At 37.7% G+C, this 24827-nt stretch overlaps 2 protein-coding genes across 11 annotated transcripts in view; one reads left to right on the forward strand and one right to left on the reverse strand.

Annotated features, from left to right (window-relative positions):
- Positions 1 to 807: 807 nt before the first annotated feature.
- On the reverse strand, positions 808 to 9914 carry ZAR1L (zygote arrest 1 like). 5 transcript variants are annotated; one of them, XR_007151147.1, is made up of 5 exons: positions 7610 to 9914; positions 6775 to 6867; positions 5175 to 5249; positions 3301 to 3367; positions 1034 to 1103 (listed from the first exon to the last, which is right to left on the reverse strand). XR_007151147.1 is itself a non-coding variant. In XM_047854084.1 (4 exons), exons 1-4 carry the CDS (start codon positions 8267 to 8269, stop codon positions 960 to 962), a joined length of 972 nt encoding a protein of 323 aa, XP_047710040.1. In that variant the 5' UTR covers positions 8270 to 9914; the 3' UTR covers positions 808 to 959. The 5 variants fall into 5 exon arrangements, 2 of the variants coding, with proteins under 2 accessions (XP_047710040.1, XP_047710047.1); XR_007151154.1 differs by lacking the exon at positions 3301 to 3367 and adding an exon at positions 6065 to 6199 and having other exon boundaries at positions 1065 to 1103; XM_047854084.1 differs by lacking the exon at positions 3301 to 3367 and having other exon boundaries at positions 808 to 1103.
- Positions 9915 to 10040: 126 nt separating this feature from the next.
- BRCA2 (BRCA2 DNA repair associated) overlaps positions 10041 to 24827 on the forward strand; it is a 60314-nt gene continuing 45527 nt past the window's right edge. For 4 of the 6 annotated variants that reach the window (XM_047853972.1, XM_047853988.1, XM_047854007.1 and 1 more), the window contains exons 1-10: positions 10041 to 10188; positions 10947 to 11048; positions 13353 to 13598; positions 18832 to 18940; positions 19561 to 19607; positions 19711 to 19751; positions 19944 to 20055; positions 20805 to 20854; positions 21745 to 21856; positions 22694 to 23812. In XM_047853972.1, coding sequence (XP_047709928.1) covers positions 10982 to 11048; positions 13353 to 13598; positions 18832 to 18940; positions 19561 to 19607; positions 19711 to 19751; positions 19944 to 20055; positions 20805 to 20854; positions 21745 to 21856; positions 22694 to 23812 — 1903 coding nt within the window. In that variant the 5' untranslated portion in view covers positions 10041 to 10188; positions 10947 to 10981. The remainder of the gene's footprint in view (positions 10189 to 10946; positions 11049 to 13352; positions 13599 to 18831; positions 18941 to 19560; positions 19608 to 19710; positions 19752 to 19943; positions 20056 to 20804; positions 20855 to 21744; positions 21857 to 22693; positions 23813 to 24827) is intronic. The other 2 variants (XM_047853979.1, XM_047853997.1) reach the window with 2 other exon arrangements.

Here is a 24827-nt window from a genome sequence, read left to right on the forward strand (position 1 = left end):
TTGTAACTTGAGCCCTGTCTTCTCCAGCTTCTGTCCTACATTAGTCTTAGGGGCTCCTATTCCTGGGCCATGCCAAGAATGTGGCCCACCTGCTCAGATCAGAGACTTGGCGCTTTCTGTTCCCTTGGGTCAAGACCATCTTCTTTTCTCTAAGCTCCCTTATCCTTCAGGTCTCCATTCTCATGCTGCCTCATCCCAACCACCCTACCTAAAAGCTCACTCTATCATAGCACTGTTCCCTTCACAGCACTTACCACATTTGAATCTGAAAAAAATACATATATCTTATATGTACACATATATAGGTGTATTTATATGTGTATATATATGTATACATGTGTATATATACATACACATGTATGTATGTATATATACATACATAAATATATGTATGTGCATATATATGCAGTAGTTAAAGCTATGGAGCAAGTCAGAGTCCATGTGGGTTCAAATCCTGGCTCTACACTTTGATCTCTCTGTGGCTCCCTCTCCTTATCTCTTAAGAGGGGGTATAATAGTTTGCACTTAATATGGCTGCTATAATGAGTTACAATCCATAGCACACAATAAATGCTGTTTAAGCATTTGCTACAATTATTATGTATAGCTGAAGGCCAGGACCTTGCCCCTCATCATCTCTGTGTTTCCAGTGCTTAGAACAACCAGCTGATAAAAGTTTGTCAAATGACTATTGTTCCCTTCATGTAAGTGACAGTATCTACCATTTCCCAATACTGTATGGATGTTTTTACCCCGAGATCACCAATTAATGTGCCTTCATGGTCCATTTTACATGCATTTATTTTATTCTACTCACACTGTACATTGTTAAGCAACCTACAAAAAGTACAAAAGCCTAGTCCATTTTCCAATACCAGGTCAGAGCTAAGTTGCAAAAAAGGAACAGTACCGTAAGTTACAAGGAAAGTTTGGGTGTCCTGTACAAGTCATACTGCCTGTCACATGATGTATTTAAAGCTGTAAGTATTGCCACAGGAGAATCTCTTGTCTTTGCAGCGACCACACAGTTCCTGTCGATGCGGCCTCCTTAGATCAATGTGTCTTTTCTTTTGAGGACAGGAACAACGAGACTTTGAACAGGTCTTTAGAAAACAAGGAACAGTTTGGACACTAAATAATTAAATCAGTGTTTCAAATATAATCCTCAAATTAAAATACTTCTCCCCACCATCCCTATCCTTGATATCGTCATCTTCCTTTGAGTCCTATGAGAAGTCCTAGACCAAGTTGTACAGAGATACTCACATCCCATTAAATGCTATGCATTTTTCAAGATCAAAGAGCAAAGATGGTATTTGAGACAATACTGCTAAGCCAACCAAGAGGATCTCATGACAGAAAAAGGTTTGAGAAGTTAGAGTTTATAGAATTTCTTCACTAATAGGTTTTTACATCTGTAGCCAGGTAGGGGTGAGAGGCAGTGAGTAAGTATTAAGCGATTTGATTATCTAGGCTGGAATATTTGAAAACATTAGAGCAGTGTCTCAACCAGCTGCACTGTACCCACCAGCAGACATCTGGCAATGTCTGGAGATGCTTTTTGGTTGTCACAACTAGGGGGAAGGGTACTGTAGAGGAAGCTAATTCTCTTCTTGCTCCAGAAATGCCTTACCTTCACTATAAAGTGTTCTTAACCATTATCACATTTGGTCTTCTGATAAATTAAAAAAAAAAAAAATCACACCCCATGGAGACCAGTATACTGCCCTTGTACACCCTCTCAACCCTGCTTATCTTTAAAATTGACCACTGCTCTATTTTCTGCACGTGACCATAGCTAAAAAAAAGTCAAGCTTTACAATTTATATTGTGGAACTAGGAATCTTCATTTTGCCAATCAAAGTCTAAATTATTTATGAAACATTGTACTACATTTATAACTTCCACTCTTCCAGTGACAAGTATGCATCCTTATAAGAAAATTCTAGTAGCTACTATTCACATGGTGTTTGCTGCATGCACTATTCTAAGTACTTTATATAAATTCATTTAATCCTCACAATACTCTTACTGTGGAAAAAATAAATAAAAATATAAATAAATAAGGATTTACTCTAAAGGTAGGTTTCTGTTTCTGGCAATGGTGTACTAGGTCGTTTTGACCAAGCCACGTGCTTAGGATAACTAGAAAAGCTGAGCTAAAGAAATAACTTTTAAAAATAACTATTTGAAGCACTACAGAATTATCAAAGCATTAGAGAAAGAAACCCAGAAGTGGAGGGGAGCCTGACATTTAGGACTATTTCCTCCCTAAAGGTCTGCCAATTCTGGAAGAAATGAAGGACAGTGAAAGGCTGAAAGGAAGTTTGACAAGTCAATGTAGCTGATGGATAATCTTAAATATGCCAAAATGGGAAAGACCTGGTAAACAGTTCAGGTTTTGTGTTGGGACCCTGAAAGGTTACAACCTAAGAATAAAGATGAACCAAAAATTGACCAGCTTTTACAGATGCTAAAGCCCAGTTTCAAAATAGCTCAACCCTGTTTAGAAAATAGCAATCTAATTGTTAATGTCCTTATCTTCCCACCAGAAGCAAGCAAATCTTCTGTGAAGGAAGATACTATCCTAGGCCTCAAATTATCACTGTAATTCTTCATATTCACTAGTCAACACTCAATCAAAAATAATCATATGAGGTACATGAGGAGATATAACAACAAATTTGAAAAACATGGAAAATGACAATGATAGCAACAGAACCATAGGGCATTAAGTTAATGGAGTTAAGTAGTACAGATTTTAAGATAATTATGCTTAACATGTTCAAATAAATAAGACTGGTAAGTTCAGCAGAAAACTGGAAGTTATTTTTTAAAGACAAAAATTATAGCACTGAAAATAGAGTAACTTAAATCAACTCAACAGATGGATTTAATAGCAGATTGGAAATAGCTGAAGAAAGAATTAGAGAAACGGAAGACAGAGTGAGAGATGGGGCACTACGGGGTAAAATGTCCATTGGCTGATGTTTTTCCCCCCCTCTTATGGAACCTTGAAGCATCAACATTTTGGCAAAACCTTAAGCTAATTCTGTTTAAATGTGATCATTACATACCACTGACTGAGTACTTGAAATTTGCAAACAGGGAGGAGTTACTGAGACTGTAATGTTATGCCTCTTTATTTAAAAGTGTGTGCTAAGATACAAACGATTATGAGGGACATAGGTGAAATAAGTTTCCTTTAGTGTAAGTTTCTTAGCATTTTAACAGATCTCATTCAAGGGCCTATCTTACAGCCTTATTCCACTGGTTGCTTCAAATGTGAAATAGACCTACCTGATAAAATCCTTTCACTCTTTATCTTGTAACTTTGAGAAGCTATTTAACCTCTAAGTTTTCATTTCTAAAAGGGAGATAAAGAGCATTAACCTCAGAGGTTTTGTAAAATACATTTTTAAAAATTTTTTTAGGTTTATTTTAGATGATATACAAACTGGAGCAAAGGGGGACAAAAGCATAGGAAATACAGAAAAGAACATAAAAGGCATAAGGGATATGGTTAAAGGTCTAATATGAGTAACTGGAATAGAGAGATAATGGGGGTGTAAGTAATATTTTAAGAGATTATAGCTGATAATTTTCCAAAAGAGGTAACAATCTTCAAGCTATAGATTCAAGAAATGCTATGAATCTCAACCAGATAAATACAAAGAAACCACAACTAGGCATCTAACTGTAAAACTACTGAAAAACAAAGCAGAGAGAAAGATCTTAAAAGCAAGTAGATTTAAGAAGGGGAATTAGTAATGCTAATAACCAACTTCAAAAACAATAAAGGTCATACCCTTAAAGAGCAGAAAGAAAACTACTGCCAACCTAAAAATTCTATACCCAGCAAAATTATCCTTTAAACCATCATCCAGGCAAAAGAGGATGTGTCACCTTCAGACCTGTGCTACAGTAAATATTAAAACATATTCTTCATGTAAAAGAAAAGTGGTCCCAGATACAAAAAGGAATGAAGAGCAGAAAGGAAATATGTGTACCTAAAGCTAAATGAATGACTATATAAAATAACGCCTTATGATGTTTAAAATTAAAATATACAACAGTAGTATATAAATTAGGATGAGGTGATAAGGAGTTAGAGTGTTCTAAGTTCATTGTATTGTCAAGGAGAGGTATTATTGATTTATGCAGACTTTGATAGGTCAAAGAATCATGTTGGAACGTCTAAGGTAACTGCCAGAAGAATAGCAAACAATGAATAACTACCAAGATAATAGAGATGGGAAATTATTTTTTTATTTAAAAAAAAAGTCACTTCAATGGAACACAAGAGGAATATAAGAAAATATATTTAAACCTACATTATATTAAACATAAACAGATTAAATGAGAATGTCCAACTAGAAAATATAAAGGTAAACCATTCATAAACTGTTAGACTAGTTTTTTAAATATTTATTCCTAAGTAGGACAAAAAATATTTTTAAGTGAAGGATTGAGATCTTAAAAATGTCTCAGTTATGAAAACCAACTATGCCATACTTCTCTGAAAAGTTTAAAAAGAGGTCTCCTACAAGGTGTTTTAGAGACCTAATTCTGTGACTTCCTAGACCCTGGAGACACCATAAAATATGATCAAAGTTCTAATATTTACTACTTGCTTACACTTGGGCAAGTTATTTCTTCATCAACTTTAGCCTTCTGGTCTGGAACATGGGGATAACACCTACCTCAAAGTTTACATTACAGGAGATAATGCATGTAAAGCACTTAGCCCAAAGTCTGGTTCCCCCTTAATACAGGTCCCCTATTAAGTTACTACATCCATATGGGATTATTGAAACACTATATCATACACCTGAAATTAATGTAACACTATATGTTAACTAACTGGGATTAAAATTTAAAAACTCAAAAAAAATTACTACATCCAAATTACACAAAGGGTGTTTGATAAACAACATATATGGCCCATACATAAATATACCATATAAAGCAACTTAAGAGTCAATATGTCTCCTCTCCTACATCCCCCAAAATCCAGAATTTATTTTTCTAAAAAGTTATAAAAATTCAAGATATAGAAAACTTAACATTCCTATTCAAATACCCAATCTATCAAATCCTAACATTTGCCACAGAAGCTTCATATTTAAGAATGGTAACCTTATAGACTCAATAAAAGTACTCTACATGCTTACCTGACATTGGATTGCTTCTACTCGGTAAGGGTTAAAACTCTTTTGGCATTTGCAACACAGTTGTTTGAAATAAACCTAAAGAGAAATAAGGGGTTTTTATATATACATATATATACACACACAAGATTATATGTACCTTAGGCTACCAGTTCTTAAGTAATCTCTTCCCCACTTTGTGCCCTGCTTTTGCCCAACCTCTACCCTGAGGTCTTAAGTAGTGCTATCAGTCCCTTTTTCTCACTCTTTGAACCTCATTTCCTTACCTGTAAAATTGAGATACTACCACTTGCTTTTTCTATAATTCTGGCAACCATTAATGTACACAAAGTACCACAGTAAAAATCTTCAATGGGAAGTAACTATTATAATTTTATTCATTGCATGAAGGCCAAACCCTTGACCTTTGCTTTCTGTCTTAGTCTATTAGCTTCTACTTTTTCATTTTCTCATTATTTCCCCACTTGAACTTCAAATTATTTATAGTTACCACCCATACATATTGTTTCTCAACTCTGCATTCTCTGGTGCACAGTTTCTCCCTGCTTCAGTTGGTGAACTCCTCCTAGTTAGCCTCAAAAATCCTGCCTGGACATCATGATGCCTTCCCTCTGACAGGGTTAATCAGCCGCCTCCTGTGTTATTTCTGCATCACTTCCAGGACACAAATGCCACTGTGTCTATCACCACATTGCATCTTATCTCCTAGGAGAATAAATTTCTTAAGGAGGAGTCCTAGGTCTTGTTCCTTTTATCCTAGCATCTCAGAGAGTGTTCATTAAACCCACTGTTTTTCTTCTGGCATAGTATAAAAATCTATTTGCTTCCAGGGTCTAGTAAATGGCTAATATGAAAAGTCAAGTTTTCATTCAGGTCTTAGCACACCTCCTTACCCGCTCCTTCTACAGGCCTTTAGCCAGAAAAGCAGTACCTAAAACGTGAAAGCACAGGGGACTCCAGCTCAAATGCTTGTTGAAGTTAGTGAGATAGACCAGATGTCAGCTGTTGCAAAATGAAGTACACAAGCCCTGTGAAAGGAGAGAGAAGCTGCTTTGCCCCAGCCTACTGTTTTCATCGAGTCTATAGCGACCAGAGTCTAACCAGGGAAACTGGAAATGCAGATCATAAAGTCTTTCCCAATCTCAATGCGTTGACAACTAATTCAATTGAGAGAAAAACTGCTTAGCCTACACAAGTCTGTCCAAGGCGAACCTTTACAATACATTATTTCTCTTATAGCTCCACCTTGTGGACAAACTATGGAAATTGCCTAGAGCCAAGGTCTCAACAGGTTCAAAACACACCAACTAAAAAATGATTATAGACAGTTCCACCGGACACAAGAGTTCACCGAAATAACATGCAATTCCGTTCCGCAGAACTAACAAGCTAAATGTACCACCAGTTCTGAGAGCCTCAAGTGTTCATGTGGACAGTCCAATTCAGTTCAGTTCAAACATTAACCACGTACCGATAAAGTGCCTGGCACGAAGGATGCCAAATGAATGAGACAGCATTGTGGTCACGTTCCATTAGGAAACGCTCTCCCTCTAACATCTGTGTCTGCCCATCCTCCTCCCATGTCCCGCTCACTTTTACTTACCTTATTAGTTCCAGAAATGCACCACACATAAGCACTCTCCCATCTGGTCTTACAATCTTTACAGTGAAAATAGCCATATTTTGGTTCCAAAAACTGCAGATAAGGGGGAAAAGTCTTTTACAATCTTTGGGGGGAAAGCCAGATCCTCTTCCCTTGCGGCTTTGTATAAAAAAACAAAAAGCCCGGCCACCTGAGTGGCTCAGTTGGTTAAGCATGCAACTCTTGATTTCAGCTCAGGTCATGATCTCACAGTTTGTGAGATTGAGCCCCACATCAGGCTTCAAACAGTGCAGGTCCTGCTTGGGATATTCTCTCTCTCTCTCTCCCCCCCCCCCCTTCTCCCACCTGCACACACTCTCTCGCTCAAATTAAATGAATAAACTTGAAAAGAAAAAACAAAAAGCTTCCTTAACTTCACTCATACCTATCCTCAAGGCTACTATGCTAATTTAGCATTTCATTGCTCAGGGATTACTCTGAGATTCTTATTTCTCCTGTCTCTCAAACTTTTCTAACGTTCTTTCAACAATGCCACCAGCACAATCTCCCCCAAAAGAAAATCTGGTCACATATTTGGCAGACCTGAAACCCCATCTTATCTCCTCATTCCCAATAGCAATGGTTACCAGACTTCTGAGTTTCACATGCTTAAAGTTAGCACCCTATTCTACCAAAAAGTGACAAAACATATAGGCCATTTAAAACATGTTATCAGAACTACCTCTTCTTCGTCAAGTATAAAGTGAAAGATTTTTTTCTGTTACCCCAGAAATGGAAAGGAGGAAAGAGAGGATAAGGCGAGCAGAGGACTGAGGACAGGGAGGAGAAAGTTCACCTGGAAGTTGGGTTTCCGGAGCAGATCTGCTCCACCGACTCCCTGTGTCTGCTTGCTCTTCCCTTCCTGAGGGTTTGGGGTACCTTCCTCCCCCAACCCATGCTGGCAAAGCTCCTCCTGTTTGTCCTCTTCAGACCTTGGTGTTGGTGGTGACTGCTGCTGCTGCTGGCTGGCCTCCGCAGGACCCAAAAGTGCCTTCCTCTCCTGGTCTTCCCCCTCCTTTCGCGGCTGGATCAAGCCCCTGCGACCTATCACCGGTGAATAGACTCCCCAGGCCGGCAGGGGTACCTTGTGACCTGAGCCACTCCAAGGGGAGCGGCTGCGCAAGGTGCGAGAACCCAGCGAGCACTGCACGGACTTGTCCACCCGCGGACTCACCTGCACCCCCACCTCCTTGGTGTTGGCTTTGCAAAGCCGCAGGCTCAGGCTGGGGTTCATCTGGGAGAGAATGGCCTTAAGCTGCGCCCTCTTGTAAGGGTCCATACAGTAGTCAGAGGCATTTGCGGGCACCAGCAACCCAGGCCTGGCCAGGAAAGTGGGGGGACCAGTGTTTCGCCTCCAGTCAGGCTGTTTGTGTTCATAGAGTCCTGGCTGGCCGAAAGGCATTGTATTCCCATAACCCTGGTACAAGCCACAGGGAACGCGGACAAAGCGTTCCATCTGCTCACCCAGCACCCAGGCACAGCACAAACCCCAGTGCGCTTTGTCTCCTTGTTTTGCCTTCCACCTTCATCCACCCTTCTTTTTCCTGATCAAGTTAGTTTAGGTCCATTCCAAGCTTCTCCATTTATTTCAGGTTCTGATGGGAGCTGCTGCCTATTTCCCTAATTAAAGGAGGACGGGAGATCTACCCATCCACAGAGGTCTAATGTCCACCTGATACCTTTTTGCTCTTCCTAGCTCTTCAACTCACTCCTCCCGAATCTTTCTTCAAAGCTGTTTTTCATTTAGACTTCTTACTCACACGCGTGCTTTCATTAGCATGATTTGAGCATACTAGAAGAGTATATGGAAGTAAGTATATCACGGCAGAGTTAATGAATGTAAAGACCCTGATACCACAGGAGCAAGGAGAATAAAGTTATGGGGGGGAGGTGTATGTGGTGAGAAAATGTACTTCAGAAGGTTGTACTGTATGCCAACAGCTCTCATTAAGTCATTCCTACTGAGGGCCACTGTCCCAAAAGGTGAAAAAAGCAAATTGTTCTGATTTAGAGGGTAAATGGAAACTTAATCACAGGATAGTTAAGTATCCGAAATCAAAAGGACTTGAACTGAAACCTGGGCCTTGTTACCAGGCAAGTTACTTAACCAGGTGACTTGGTTTCCCCATCTGACAATACTAATTTATAGGATTATTACAAGATTAAATGTGGTATTACCTATAAAGCACAAAGCAGAGTAACTCATGAGTGTTAAGTGGTAACTCTAACTGGGTAAGGATCAGAGCTGTGTGTTCCTTTGCTATTTAGACCTAGATGATCCTAAACTTTGCTATCTGTACTGGTAAGGCTTCCTGCTAGAACAAAAGAAAAGGATCAAACTAAAACGACACTTATGTAACCAAGAAGAGCCCACCCTTTGTCTAATCTAAGGTTGTTTCATTGTTTACTGCTCAAGAGCTTTGTGACAGCAGCAAGGTCTATAAGCAGCTCTCACACCAGAATCCAGAAAATTTAGGTTATACCAGCCAGCCGTAATTAAGCTTCCTGCTACCCAGGTCACAGACCCTGTGAACGATGGGGACAGATTCCAGTCTTTCAAGGCGACTTAGAGAAAAGAAAGGCACAAAACAGGGTGATTGGCCGCTGTAAGAATATAAATACTACGGACGCCTGCAGAGGGGAACACCTGCAGGAGAGCTACGGTCATTTCACAATTTTTCAAGGCTTAGAGGTCTTGGAAACCTGCCACGTAAGAGCAACATGGGGACTAGAACTAAAGTCCTCTGGCTTCAAATCTCAGCCCTTTCCACTCTATGCAGAGCACACAACCGGGAAAGCAGTTAGCCACAACCACGGCCCACTCTGGGGGTTCCCAAGATGGGCCACTTTAGGGGACGCCGTTCTTAGGGGAGAACAAAGGTCTTTCAAAGACCCCAGGCCATGTACCCTGGCGGTCACCCAAACGTGAGGTGGGGCAGAGGGAATGAGGAGTGGCGAAGTACACTTTGTGCGCGGTCGCCCCCCCCCAGCAGCGCGGCCTGGTATTCCGAAGGCTCAGGGAGAAGACAAGAAGCACCCCAGCTCCGTCTTTACGCGGTTCCGGACCGGACCCTCAGCAGCCGAAAAAGCGCTTGGCTTTCGCCACACGGACGCTGCAGAGCCTGACTTCCGGGTGGCGCGCACGTTGCGTGCGCGTCATGGCGTCACCGCGTGACGTGCGCAGGGAGCGGGCTTTTGGCGCGAGCGTCTGAAACAGGGTCGACGGAGGCGGAGTTGCTGGGACTCCGCGCCTTGGTTGTTGTCAGAACCGTGGGCCGCCGCGCAAACGAGCCTGCGGCTCAGATTTCTGGTCGAGGTGCCGGCGCGGTTTTTGTCAGCCTTCTCCGGCCAAAAAGAGCTCCACCAGCGGAGGCGGTTAGTGTTGGCTGGGTGGAGACGGACGGGCCGGTGTGAGGCGGCGGGGGAACGCCTCTCGTTCCCGGGGTGGGAGCCGCGGCCTCCCGCCCTCTACGGTCGGTGCCAACCTCGCACCGACTGGGAGAAAGGGCCGGGGGTTCGGCTCCTCCGCTGAGCGGACTCGAGCCCTGGCGCTTCCTTGGGACTCCACTTCCCAGCTTCGGGCCCCGCCACCCGCCTAGGATTTGCCCCTTAGCTGCCCCAGATGTCCCAGTCTGAAGTTTCCTTAATTGGAAAGACGATGAAGTTAACTTTAACGGAATATCGTAATTCCGGAAAATGTTTTACAGCTCCTGGAACGCTGTGTCTGTCTTGCTTAAACCCTCCGGCATTTGCTGTATTACGAAGATTTACTGATTTGAAATTGTCCAAAGATAGTTACCTCTCATAGGACCCCTCACTGCCAGCATCGCCTAGCCGCACGTGACTAGTTAACTTAATTGAAAGTAAACATTTAAAATTCTGTTCTTGAGTCGCGCTTCCCCCGTTTCAAATGCTTCATGTGGCTAGTGGCGACTCCGTTGGACAGCACAAACACGGAACGCTCCCATCCTCGCAGTGAGTTCAGCTACCGTCCCAAAAGATAGGACCGAGGTAGAGAAACAATGTAACTTTAGGCAAGTTTACCTGCTTCTGATTGTACCTTAGAGTGAGTTAACAAGGACTGCATCCCTGTGAAGTGTATTTGGTGTTTTTTTGTTTGTTGGTTTTTGCAGAGTTACCAAGCATCGGAGTAATATTGTGGATAAAAATGTCTATTGGATGCAAAGAGAGACCAACTTTTTTTGAAATTTTTAGGACGCGGTGCAATAAAGCAGGTATTGACAAAGTTGATCATTTACCTTGAGAAAATGTTTTCAGAAAAATATGTAAATATGCATGCTTGCTGAAAAGAATCCAATACTTGACGGTTTTGTTTACACTGTAAACTGTTCCTTCTGGAGTCATCCATCCAGTTAAGAAAATGGTCATTTAGGGTTAGCCAAATGATAAGTGTAGAACCCTGGGGATAAACAAAAGACCAGCCTCTTAAAATTAGTAGTAGGAAGAATTGCTTTTAAAGCACAGACCTTCTAGCAAATTAGAAGCGTTGGTAATGTTACTTGACAGGAGGAGTTGTCAAACTTTTTAGTCTCAATACTCCTTAAACTCTTAAAAATGATTGAGGACCTCAGAGAGCTTTTGTTTATGCAGACTACCATATAGAAATTAAAGCTAAGAATTTTTTAAAAAATGTTTATTAATTCACTTAAAGATAAACCCATTGCATATTAACATAAATAACATTTTTTTGAAAAATAACTGTATTTCCCACCCCCAAAAAAAGAAGGATGGCTCTGTTTTCCAATTTTTTTTAATGTTTGTTTATATTTGAGAGAGAGCCCACACACAAGTAGGCGAGGGGCAGAGAGAGAAGGAGACAGAATCCAAAGCAGGCTCCACACTGTCAGCACAGAGTCCTATGGCGGGGCTCAAACCACAAGCCTTGAGATCATGACCTGAGAAGTCTGATGCTTAACGGACTGAGCCATCCGGGTGCCCCAACAATTTTGCACTTTAATATCTGGCTTAATAGAAGGTAGCTGGATTCTCATACCTGCTTCTACATTTAATCTGTTGCAGTATGTTGTTTTGGTACAAGCATATAAAGAAAAGCCAGCCTCACACACCAATGTAGTTGAGAAAAAGGAGTATTTTCATAGTCTTCAGTTAATTGTGGGTATTTTTCTTTGATAATACACAAAAAATTGATAAGTGGTAGTTAGGGTTTAAGAGTTGCAATATGGAATTGGAAACCATATCGTCAGCTTTTTATACTCTTGTTACATTTAATTCTATTAGTCTTTTTTGCACTTTGAATAAATCTTTTATCCGTGTTGTAACATTGGGTATTGCTAAGTTGTAAAATGTCAGTGTTGTGGATTACAAATGTTTCATATATTGACACATTGTATTAAGCATTAAAAATCACATGTGTTAATTCACTAATCTCATCAGAAAAATCTCCTAAGATTAAGAAGATAAGTGTACAGAGCCTTAATAAACTTTAAGAAAATTTGAATTCCCATTTAAAAGCTGTCATTTTCTCACTGGCAACAAATTTTTTTCTGCAGTGATAGGCTCACTTCATTTTTGAGAAAATGTTCACCAAATCACTCAACTCAAAATGACTTATTTGTTGTTCTTTCTACTAAAGATGACTTTCCATGAAAAAGTGCTAATTCAGCTCATAACTCACCACTTGTGCTTTTCTAGACAACTGTCGTACTTAATATGCAGAAATGCTTGATGCATACTTTCCATTTTGTCACAGAGAATATTAAAAAGATGTGCTCAAGGGTTGGGCTTTATAAAATAATTTTTACTGCTTCATTAATGATATTTTAAGTTAGACTGGTTTTTTGGTTTTGTTTTTGACAAGTGCGTGAATGATGGAATACAATTACTAGCCCCGTTTATTGCCACTGCCTTGACTCATGCAAAGATGTCATCAGTTTTACACACCAAGGGTGCAAATGTCACCATTGTGAAAAAAAGAAATGATACCTTCGTATTATCATGAAAATAGTTTTGACCTAATGGAGCTCTTGAATTTGTCTTGGGGACCTACCCCCCACCCTCACCCCCACCACCAGTAGTCCAGAGACCACACATTGAGAATCACTACTTTAAGGGTAGATAGATCATAGTAGAAATTTTGTCATTTCTCTTTAACAGGAGGGAGTCTTTTTATTCCATTTGATTTGTGAGTCTACATGTTCCTGTACTTACAGATTTGTCACATCCCTTTATGTAGTCTTTGTAGTTAAATTGTATCTGTGGAATGCATTCTTGCTATGAATGACTTGTTTCTGAATCCTGAATATAAGAGAAAGAAAACTTTAGAAAAGCTAACTAATATAGCTAGGAGCAATCACCTTGTAACTTTTGTAAACTCTTGTTAGACCGTGCTACAGATTGGAGGGAGAGCAGATTACTGCTCTTGTTTAATTAATATGCATTAACAAAAGTAATCTACAGTCAAAATCTCAAGCATCCTTTTCTTTGTTATGATCTTTACTGGTTCATGAACTTACCTGTCACTGATTAAAACCAAGATGGAATTTTTATTTTTCTTACAGATTTAGGGCCAATAAGCCTTAACTGGTTTGAAGAACTTTGTTTAGAAGCTCCACCCTATAATTCTGAACCCACAGAAGAATCTGGATATAAAATCAGTTATGAACCAAACCTGTTTAAAACCCCACAAAGGAAACCTTGTCATCAGTTGGCTTCAACTCCAATAATATTCAAAGAGCAAGGTCTGATTCCACCAATATACCAACAGTCTCCTTTAAAAGAATTAGGTAAATACAGAATAGACTCGGGTAAGTAATGTGGTCCAGTAGACTAGGGGAAAAACATGAACCAGGAATTGAGACAAACCTATGTTAAAACTCCCAGCTCTATTGGTAATTGTATCATACTGGTCAGATCAATTTCTCCGGCTTCACTTTCCCCACTTGAAAAATGGAGATGATGAAAATAATGCCTGTAAGTTTGGATTAAATAAAAGAATGCAGGTACTTAATTAGTGTTCCTTTTCTTCCCTCCTTTGATTTAATATATCCTGCCTAGTTTGTTAAATTATATCTTTCTTCTGCCCCCCCCAAACAAAACACCAAGTGGGATTTGTTTTGATGTTAATTAAATAAACTCTATTTCTGCAGGTTATCACAGAGGACAGAGAAGGGTATTTTTATCAATTTTCTATAAATGTCTTTTGATTTGGTAACAGTTTCCCTGGCATACATGCCAGGTATTCCAATCAATCATGTAATAAGATTATATGTTCAGTCATTCAAATGTTTATCACCTATTTAAATGACATATTCTCCTTTCTCTGGAGTATTACTGTCAAGTAAGGGGAATTAACAGTAGACAGATAAAGAGCAGTCTAAGATTGAATGAGGCACGTGTCAAAAGCAAAGTACAAAAAGTACAGTAAGAGTTGAGAAGAAAGAGCATAAATAAGTTTGGGGGGGAATTGGGGAGTGATTTATTTGAATTACCTTTATTTATTTGAATAACCTTGAAGGATAGGTGAGATCCAGAAATTTGAAGATGGCAGGGTAATAATGAGTGTACTAGGCAGAGGAAAAACATGAGGAAGATGATGTAGTTTGTTAAGAGAATGTCAAGTAATTCAGGTTGTTGTGTTTTTTTTTTTAATGTTCAGTTCTGACACAGAGAGAGACAGAGCACGAGTGGGGGAGGGGCAGAGAGAGAGAGCAAGACACAGAATCCGAAGCAGGCTCCGGGCTCTGAGCTGTCAGCACAGAGCCTGACGTGGGGCTCGAACTCACAAGCTGTGAGATCATGACCTGAGCCAAAGTCGGTCGCTCAACAGACTGAGGCACCCAGGCACCCCAGATTGTTTGGAGTGTTGCATGTCTAAAATGGACCAATAAATAACCTAAGGCTAGAAAGAGCACCTAGAGCCAGATATTTAATGCCAGACTAAAACAATTGAGTTTATTTGATAGGTTGTCCAGAAAAATCACATGTAAATTTGATCATGCTACTTCCTGCTTCAAATCTTTGACTACCTCCCTTTGCCTTCATGATAAAATCTTAACTCCTTAACATGATTTACAAGGTTCTTTTTTAATCTAGTCTCATTAACTCGTGCCTCATGCTGCCATAATTCCTCTCCCACCCATGTAATTTACCATTTGTTCATACTGAATTTCTTTTTGAAACCACTTTGCTCCATGGCTCTTTATAGATTGTTACCTCTGTCCAGAAGTTAGTTAGTTCTTCCTACTTTTTTATCTAACAAGCTCATCTTTCAGGTCTTGATTTATGTATGTGCTTCTGGGAAGTTTTCCTTGTCACACTGTTAGCTTCTACTGGAGGAGACTTAAAATAAGCAATTACAGTGGAATAAATACTATGAAAGAGGAAATTCATGGTACCAGAAAATGCACATACAAAGAGGACATAGGTAATGGACAAAGATTTTCTTGTATGTTACTGGATACCTAGCGGCATACAAAGTGAGTATTCAGTAAATATTTACAGAATAAATGAGTATTTATTTTGCTTTGGAAAGCCTAATAACTGGACCCAATCTTTGGAGATTTGTTTTTCAAAATGAGATGCCTATATTGTGAGAATCTCCTGAAGTCCTGAATGAAAGGGAAGATTTCAGGCCCTAATCTGAATCTACTAAATTAGAATCACTAGAAATAGAGCCCATAAGTGTACCTTTTAAACTAATCGGGTGATTCTCATGGAAATGGAAGACTGGAGGCAGGGAGACGAGTTAGGACACATAATGGTCCAGGTTGTAGTGGGCCAACCACCTGAATTAGCGTAGTGGTAGTGAAAGCGGATATGGAAGATAGAAACTGTAAGACCCCACAATATCCTAGACCTAGGGATTTCAAAGCAAGGATCAAATCACAGGTTTAGAGCATAACTAAGAATATAATGGTGACATTCGTAGACGTTTTAAGCACCGGAGGAAAAACAGGTTTAAGACGGAAAAGGCTTCAAAGGATGAAAAAAAGTAGGTTGAGTTGTGGACTGCAATTTGAGACAGTGGTGAGGTGTAAAGGTGATGTCCTGAAGGATTTGGGGAATACAAGATTAAAACTTAAGAGAGCATACAGGTAGGAAAGAAAGTTATAGGAATCAACAAAGTGATAAAGTCATCACATGTGTTGAGGAAATTGATTATGATGAGGCTTAGGATAGAGCCTTAAGGAATATTTAGCAGATGAAATGCAGAACACAGAAAAGGAGATCATTCAGTCAACCAGTGTTCCATACTTTGTGCATGGCAATTTGTTAGACATTAAGGATACAAACATGAATAAGATGCTTTTGACCTGTAGGAACTCAGTCTTGTGTAAGACAAAGTATGTAAATAAATATACAGTGTGGTATATGCTATAATAGGATCGCCTACGAAAGTGCTATGTTGTGGGCATAGTAAAGGGAGCAGCCATCTATTTTAATGGGCTCAGGAAAAGCTCTATAAACCAGTTTATGCTAATTCTACTGAATCTTGAAAGAGTTGGAATTGGTCTATCTATAATTAGGGAGGGACAGGAATGAATTAATAAGGCCACTCTCAGTGCAGATGAATCAAAATTTTTAAGGTTATAGTGCATAAATAATTCTGACTATAGTTTCCTGATTCCTTTTGTTTTTGTTTAGTTTAAATTCAGTATTAAAATGTAAGACTTAAGCTGTTTTTTAACCTACTTGTTTCATTCTGACATCTATTGTTTTCAAAAGAGAATTATCCCTAAAGTTTCATGAGGAAATGTATTATTTCTGCTTCTCAGCAGTCCTTTTGAGTAAAATAGTATGAGTTTATCTCACCATTATTCAGCCTTTTTATGAGATTCTCAGGTTACTTGGCAAATGTTTTTTGGATATGACTTATTTTTACCTGCTTCATTTTTTTACTTTTTATTTTTTACATTTGGGTGTTCATTGCTAAGCCAATATTGATACTTTATTATCAACTGAAGTCGTTTGTTTACATTAGGGTTCATTATTTGTACAGGTCTGTGGTTTTTGACAAATGTATAATGTCACGTATCCATCATTACAGTATCCTACAGGATCGTTTCACTGCCCTAAAAGCCCCTTGTGTTTGCTCTCCACCTGTTAACTCACCTCCACCCCAAACCCCTGACAACCACTGATCTTTTTTACAGTCTACAGTCTTTTTTTCAGAATGTCATATAGTGGAAATCATACAGTATGTAACCTTTCAAACTGGCTTCTTTTACTTAGCAACATAAGGTTCCTCTGCATCTTTTCATGGTTTGGTAGCTCATTTCTTTTTATCACTGAATAATGCTGTATTATATGGATGTACCAGTTTGTTTATCCGTTCACCTATTGAAGAACATCTTGGTTGCTTCCAAGTTTTGGCAGTTATGAACAAAGCTACTCTATCATGTGCAGGTTTTTTTGTGGACCTAAGTTTTCAACTCATTTGGGAAAATACCAAGGGGCATGATTGCTGGATCATATGGTAGGCATATGTTTAGTTACATAAGAAACTTCAAACTGAATCCCAAAGTGGCCGCACCATTTTGCATTTCCATCGGCAGTGAGTAAGAGTTTTTCTTGTTCTACGTCCCCATCAGCATTTGGTGTTGTTTTTCTTTTGGGTTTAGCCATTCTAAGTGTGTAGTAGTTGTTTCCTGATTAAGATCTTTGTTAAAGTGAACTGGGAAAAGTGAAATTTTAAAAATAGGTTTAGCTACTTTTTAGTGTCAACTAAAAGTCTCATTAGAGAAACTTGGATATTTCATTGAAGTGGGGTTTACTTCACACGTGTATTTGGCTTAGTAGTGATTATATCCATTTCCTGTTACTTAAGAAATGAGTAATATAACACAGTGTTTTGCATGTGCTACTGCAAATACTTTTGTTTGGTCTTTGCCTTATTTTATTAACACTAATGCAACTTATTTTTCCCCAAACTTTTCTAAGTTGGAGATTATAGGATCAGCTAAAGCAACTATTTTTGAAAGCAGTTTTTAAGAGTAATAATAAATGCTTTAAGTACCATATTTGTGATACAGAAAATGGGGATACTTCCACACTGTAAATTGAATTTGATAGAGCCAGATACAGTTTTAGAAACCCTGACTGAGCCTTATTGCGGAGAAAATAGATGTATTCGTCAACAGTGGTAGTTTTTTCTAATCATTGCTAATTCATCCAGCCAGGAATTGTGGAGTGACTATAACATTAGGCATTGATTATAGTTGCTAAGGAGACAGTGATAAATAAGATCCCTACGTCAAGGAGCTCACATTTCTAGGAGGGGAAGCAAGAATGCTGTATGATAAACTCTACGAGGAACATACAGCACCAGCTATCACTTAATCTCATGGTAGGGACCACTAAATTTTTCCAGAGGAGGTAGTTTCAAAATAGAAGCCTGAAAGAGGATGTTCAGTCAAGAGAAATAAAAAGAGAGAAAAACAGTTTGTACAAAGGCCTGAAGTGAAGGAGAGCATTCTTGCAGGATATGCAGGTGGTTGGGTATGGCTGAAAAGTAGAGTGAAAGAATGTCGTAGAAATTAAGGCAGATGATGAAAGTCCTTGTTACTAGGGAGTTTTGTTTTGGAATTTGAGCTTGCTCTTGAGAACAAGATCTTGAAAGTTTTCAGCAGAAGACTAATATGATCAAATTTGGTACGTAGGTAGATTTTTAGTAAATGTCTTTTTCTTTACTCTTATCCTTCATAATACGCTAGTGCGTGTGACTTAATAATAAGGCATAAAACATTCTATTCTGTGTTCCACTTGTGTGGAATTTCAAAAAATTTCTCCTGCTATGTTATGAACTCCTTGAAGTGTCCCACAGTGTCTTACATATATTATATACTTGTTGAATGAGGGCACACATCCTTTGAGACCTCCCCTTTTGGAAGGAATCAACAAACTGAGAAACCAATTCAACTGAACTGCCCATACATTCTCCTTCCCAGGATAAGATTTTTTGTTTTTAAATACTTCCAGAGAATGAAAATTCACAATCCAGAGCATATACGTACTCACTGAATTATTGTACTGTTTCAGGAAAGGATATTACCAATAGTAAACATAAAAGTTGTTGCACAATGAAGTCTAAAATGGATCAGACAAATGATGTTACCAGCCCACCTCTAAATTCTTGTCTTAGTGAAAGGTATGGTAAAGCTTGTTCTATTAAAATATTTAAATGAAACTTTTTCCCACATATGCTGTTTGTTTTCTAGAAATGCACCTAATTTTCATGCTAATATTTTGGTTAAAAGCCTGAAAGAGGAAATTCTACTTTTAAATAATCTCCTTTTAGGTTGAGTTTTTTAATTCAATAATTTTTACATTAGAAACATTTACTTTGTTTTTCTTACTATGTTGAATTCACTGGTTTTTTGTCTATATTCTGTGACATTTTTAAGTTATAAAAATATTGATGAAAAGCAATGCCCTTGATATAGCAGCTTAAAATAATTTGTGTGCTTTGAAAGAATATGATTTTATAGATTCACTTTACATAATTGCATAATTTTTAAGTTCAAGATGTACAGTTCCTCGCAGTTGAAATTTGTGAGTGCTTTATACTACTTTTTGTGGACATTTTAAACATAATTTAGTGGTTACTTAATTTTTCATGAGATGTTTACTTTTTAAAAAGTAACAAAATATTACAAAGTAGTGTAATTCTAATAATTGATATGACTCTTTTTTTCAATAAGATTAATATTGTGTTTCTTCTTGCCATTTCTGTTATCTTTGAATAATTTTTTTTTTTTTCCATTTTAGTCCTCTTCTACGAAGTACACATGTAACACCACAAAGAGAAAAGTCGGGTATGATTAAAAATGAAGGTTTTTTTTTTTTTTTTAGCTCTAAAATACTCTTAAATTTTAATAAAAATAAAATGTAGTAATTTTCCTCTTGTTTTATCCCCAGTGGTATGTGGAAGCTTGTTTCATACACCGAAGCTTATGAAGGTAAATATTCCACCTAGTTTATTTTTCTTGTGGAGAAGTGAGAGTTTGACAACAGTGTCCTGCCTGTGCCCTGAGATTTACAAATACGTACCTATGGTCTCATGTAGGCATTCAGTGAGTGATAAGTGAAAAAAATACTCTTAATCATTAGTGCATTTATGTGAAATAAATAAACTGTTTTCTTATTTCCAGGGTCAGACACCAAAACGTATTTCTGAAAGTCTAGGAGCTGAGGTGGATCCTGATATGTCTTGGTCAAGTTCTTTAGCCACACCACCAACCCTTAGTTCTACTGTACTCATAGGTAATACTAGCAAATGTGTATCATGTAAGATGGTAGATAATGTTGATAGAGTGTCATCTCTAAATGCTTCTGACAAAAAGAAAATAGGAAAAGATAATGGGATAGTAATTAGATTATACTATCTTTGAGAAGTGTGTTAGTAGTTCAGAATAATTTTATTCTATTTATATTGGGATTACAGGTACATTACATGGTGTTCTAGGAGTAGTATTCTGTAGGAGTCCATCTATATGCAAACCAGGATTTTTTTTATTATTCTAGCAAAAGTACATTCCATTTTGATTCTCTCTTTGGCTAGGATTTAACTTTTTTTGTTGCTCAGATGAAATAATAGAGGTAAAAGCATGTTGAAAAGTAAGAAGTATTTGACATATAATATGCTTTTAGAGTGTATTATTATCTAAATAAATGCTAAAGTCTATAAGCTTTATCCTTAAGTCATGACCCCCTAGCTCCATCTGATTTTCTTAGTCTTTATGGATAGTATTACCTTAAAGTCGGGGTCATCAAACCACAGTTTCTTAGCACCTTATGAGTGGTACTAAGGAATTGAATGTAGCTTATTCACTATGTTGATTGACCTTTCTAATTACCATACTTGAGTCAATTCGTTTTGTTTCAAATGCATCATTTATTTCAGTAGTGTATGTGTCTTTTGATGTATGACCAGAAAATACTTCAGTTTTCACATTAACCTTAGTGTCTGGTATATAATACAGTATAGATAAATTGAATTTTTTTTTTTACAGTCAGAGATGAGGAAGCATCTGCAGCTGTATTTCCTAATGACACTACTGCTGTAAGTAAATATGACAAATTGAAGATGCTGTTGCAGTTACTTATAATTTTAGAATGCCACGGGGCACCTGGGTGGCTCAGTCGGTTAAGCGTCCGACTTTGGCTCAGGTCATGATCTCGCGGTTCGTGAGTTCGAGCCCCGCGTCGGGATCTGTGCTGACAGCTCAGAGCCTGGAGCCTGTTTCAGATTCTATGTCTCCCTCTCTCTCTCTGACCCTCCCCCGTTGATGCTCTGTCTCTCTCTGTCTCAAAAATAAATAAACGTTAAAAAATTTTTAAAAAAATAATAATAATTTTAGAATGCCTTGAAATATTATCTTGCATTTTTTCATTCCTTAATTTATGATTTATCTAAGTCTTTGATAAAGTCTTTAAGCCCGATCCTATGTGATTTTCTTTTTTTTTTTTAATTTATTTGTTTTTTAATGTACATCCAAGTTAGCATATGGTGCAACAATGATCTAGGAGTAGATTCCTTAATGCCCCTTACCCATTGAGCCCTTCCCCCTCCTACTACCCCTCCAGCAATCCTCTGTTGGTTCTCTATATTTAAGTCTCTTACGTTTTGTCCCCTTCCCAGTTTTTGTGTTATTTTTGCTTCCCTTCCCGTATGTTCATCTGTTTTGTGTATTAAAACCCTCATATGAGTGAAAGTCATATGATATTTGTCTTTCTCCAGCTGACTAATTTCGCTTAGCATAATACCATCTAGTTCCATCCATGTCGTTGCAAATGGCAAGATTTTATTCTTATTGCCAAGTAATACTCCATTGCATATATATACTCTATATGTGATTTTCTTGACTTCCTATGAAGTAATGGTGTCTCTAAGTTGAATATATGCATAGTGAGAATTTTTATACTAGTGACTTTAAAATACAACTTTTGCAGATCTTTAAAAGCTATTTCTGTAACCATGACGAAAGTCTGAAGAAAAATGATAGGTTTATCCCTTCTGGGCCAGACAGTGAAAACAAAAGTCAAAGAGAAGCTAAAAGTCAAGGTAAGTCCTTCTATTTAATTGAACTACTGTTTTTAACTGACAGCATTAAAGTATTATTACTTCTTTCTTAAAAAGAAAATACACGGCTTTTCCTTCTTAATTAATGAAAGTTCTCTGAGTAGAAGCTAATGTGATTTAAATGAAAATGTTAAATCATGGTAAGATAATACCATTCAATATCCTATAGTAACACCAAAACAAAACCTATAACTCAAGACTTACAGAGATAAAAATAAGACTAAAAATTAACAAAATGTGAAGGCCTTATTTCTAATTAGTAATTTGGGTTGCACATATGCTCAAAGTTACCTAATCAGATCATTGGAATATTGCATTTTTCTTGGTATGTGTATATCTCTGTATAAATGTGTGGGATTGGATAACTGTGTGTGTGTGTGTGTGTGTGTGTGTGTGTGTGTGTGTGTGTGTGTGTAAAATCAGATTTTACTCTCAGTTATTATAGGGCCACAAAATTAATTTGGAACATCTGGTTTGATAAATCTTAGAATGTTAAATTGAGAATATATACTAAGATTGCATGAGTTTTAATTGTGTAGAGCTGGTAAAAAAAAAGGGGGGGGGAGTATTAGGATTAGAGTATGAATAGAAGGATTTGGAGACATTGGAATCAGTCTTTACCAGAAGAATGGGGGAAGGGTGGCACCCTCCTTCCCTTCCCCTCCCTAAAAGAGCTAGCACTCAGGATAACCCTTTAAATGCCACATTACATGTTATATGGTATATGCTATCTCTTTGAGAACAGTTGCAAGAATAGTATAAATTATATGGCTATATTATAAAATGTTATTAATATGCTTCTGTTTTAAATTTTAACAGGATTGGGGAAAATGGTAGGGAATTCATGTGATAAAGTAAATAGCTGCCAAGACCCTTTTGGAAACTCAACACCAAATGTCTTAGAAGATGAAGTATGTGAAAGAGTTGCAAATGTTTCTGAAGAAGATAGTTTTCCATTATGTGTTCCTAAATGTAAAACAAGAAACCTACAAAAAATAAAAACCAGCAAGACTAGGAAAAATATTTTCAATGAAACAACCAATGAATGTGAAGAAGCCAAAAAACAAATGAAAGAAAATAAACATTCTTTTGTATCTGAAATGGAAGCAAATGCCAGTGATCCATTAGATTCGAATGTAACAAATCAGAAGCCCTTTGGGAATGGAAGTGATAAAATCTCCAAGGAAGTTGTACTGTCTTCAGCCTCTGAATCGTGTCACCTAACCCTCTCAGGTCTAAATGGAACCCACATGGAGAAATTACCTCTACTGTGTATTTCTTCTTGTGACCAAAATAATTCAGAAAAAGACCTCATAACCACAGAGAAAGAATGTACCAACTTTATTATTTTAGAAGATTCTTTACCACAGATTTCAGGTGTACCCAAGTGTACAGAGAAGATATTAAATGAGGAAATAGTGGTAAATAAGATAGATGAAGGGCAGTGTCTTGAATCTCATGAAGATTCCATTCTTGCGGTAAAGCAAGCAGTATTTGAAACTTCTCTAATAGCTTCTCCACTTCAGGGTATCAGAAAGTCTATATTCAGGATAAGAGAATCACCTGAAGAGACATTCAGTGCAGTGTTCTCAAACAATATAACTGATCCAAACTTTAAAGAAGAACATGAAGCCTCTGAAAGTGGATTAGAAAAACATTCTATTTGCTCACAGAAAGAGGATTCTTTAAGTACAAGTTCACTTGATAATGGAAGCTGGCCAGCCACTATCAAACATACTTCTGTAGCTTTGAAGAATTCAGGTTTAATATCCACTTTGAAAAAGAAAACAAAAAAGTTTATTTATGTTGTAAATGATGAAACATCTTATCAAGGACTAAAAACACAGAAGGACCAGCAATCGGGACTGATGAACTATTCAGCCCAATTTGAAGCAAACGTTTTGGAAGGACCACTGACATTTGCAAATGCTGATTCAGGTACGAGTGTGTGTGTGTGTGTGTGTGTGTGTGTGTGTGTGTGTGTGTGTGTGTGTGAAAGTGAGAGAGGGAGAGAGAGAGAATGTATAGTTTTGTGGCTGTTGACAAGTTCTCTTATTTGAATATGCGAGTCTTTCTCTAATCTTTTTTAAAATATATACTGCCTGCTTTCCTTCTGTAGTTTCTTTTTTGGTTTTCCTTCTGTAGTTTTTTGGTTTTTTTAAATCACTGTACTTGTATTCAGTATCGGGCAATGTCTACATACATTATTGTTTAGGCCTTTGATTGCCAATGTTCAAAATCATTTTATTCAGACTGGTTGGATCAGTTTGCATAGTATATACTGTATACAGTCATGCCTCTTGAGACAGAGCATTTGATTCAGAATCATCAAGAACTTGACTACTTAATTCCTGCTTTAATTTTGTTATATGTAAATTTGACAGTTCTGTAAATATGTTGTCTATTTACTATATTCTCTAAATCATGTAAAAAAAATAGAAAAAAGCTAACTTCTAGCTAAGTTTAATGTAAGTCACTTCTAAAATAAAAGTGGTTACTGTTGTTACCTAGTTTTCTTAACTATTTAGAGATTACTTAGAGTTATTAATATCCGGTGTCAGAGTATGCACAGTGAGACTCTGTTTTTATTTGAGCAGTGATTCCTTTATCAGTAGCTGAATTGTATGTTAAAAAGGCAATTTTATCATCCTTTGAGAAGATTTTAGTGGATAGAATAAACTGGAATGTAGAGGAACTGTTTGAGATTTGGGTTAATTTCCAGAGAAGAATGTTTGATACTGTATATGTCAGAATTAAAATCAGCGAAACAGCTAATATATAGTAGTGGCCATTGATTAAATGAGACTAATATTTTTAACTTCCTAATACTGAATTCAGAGAGATGATTTAAAAAAAAACAAAACAAAACTCAGAGCAGTTTAATTCATTTGCCTTTATAATTGAGATTAGGACATTTTTCAGGCCCTTCATCTGTAGAGCCTATTTTTAAAAG

The sequence above is a fragment of the Prionailurus viverrinus genome, chromosome A1 (assembly GCF_022837055.1).
Source record: "Prionailurus viverrinus isolate Anna chromosome A1, UM_Priviv_1.0, whole genome shotgun sequence".
Lineage (NCBI taxonomy): Eukaryota > Metazoa > Chordata > Mammalia > Carnivora > Felidae > Prionailurus > Prionailurus viverrinus.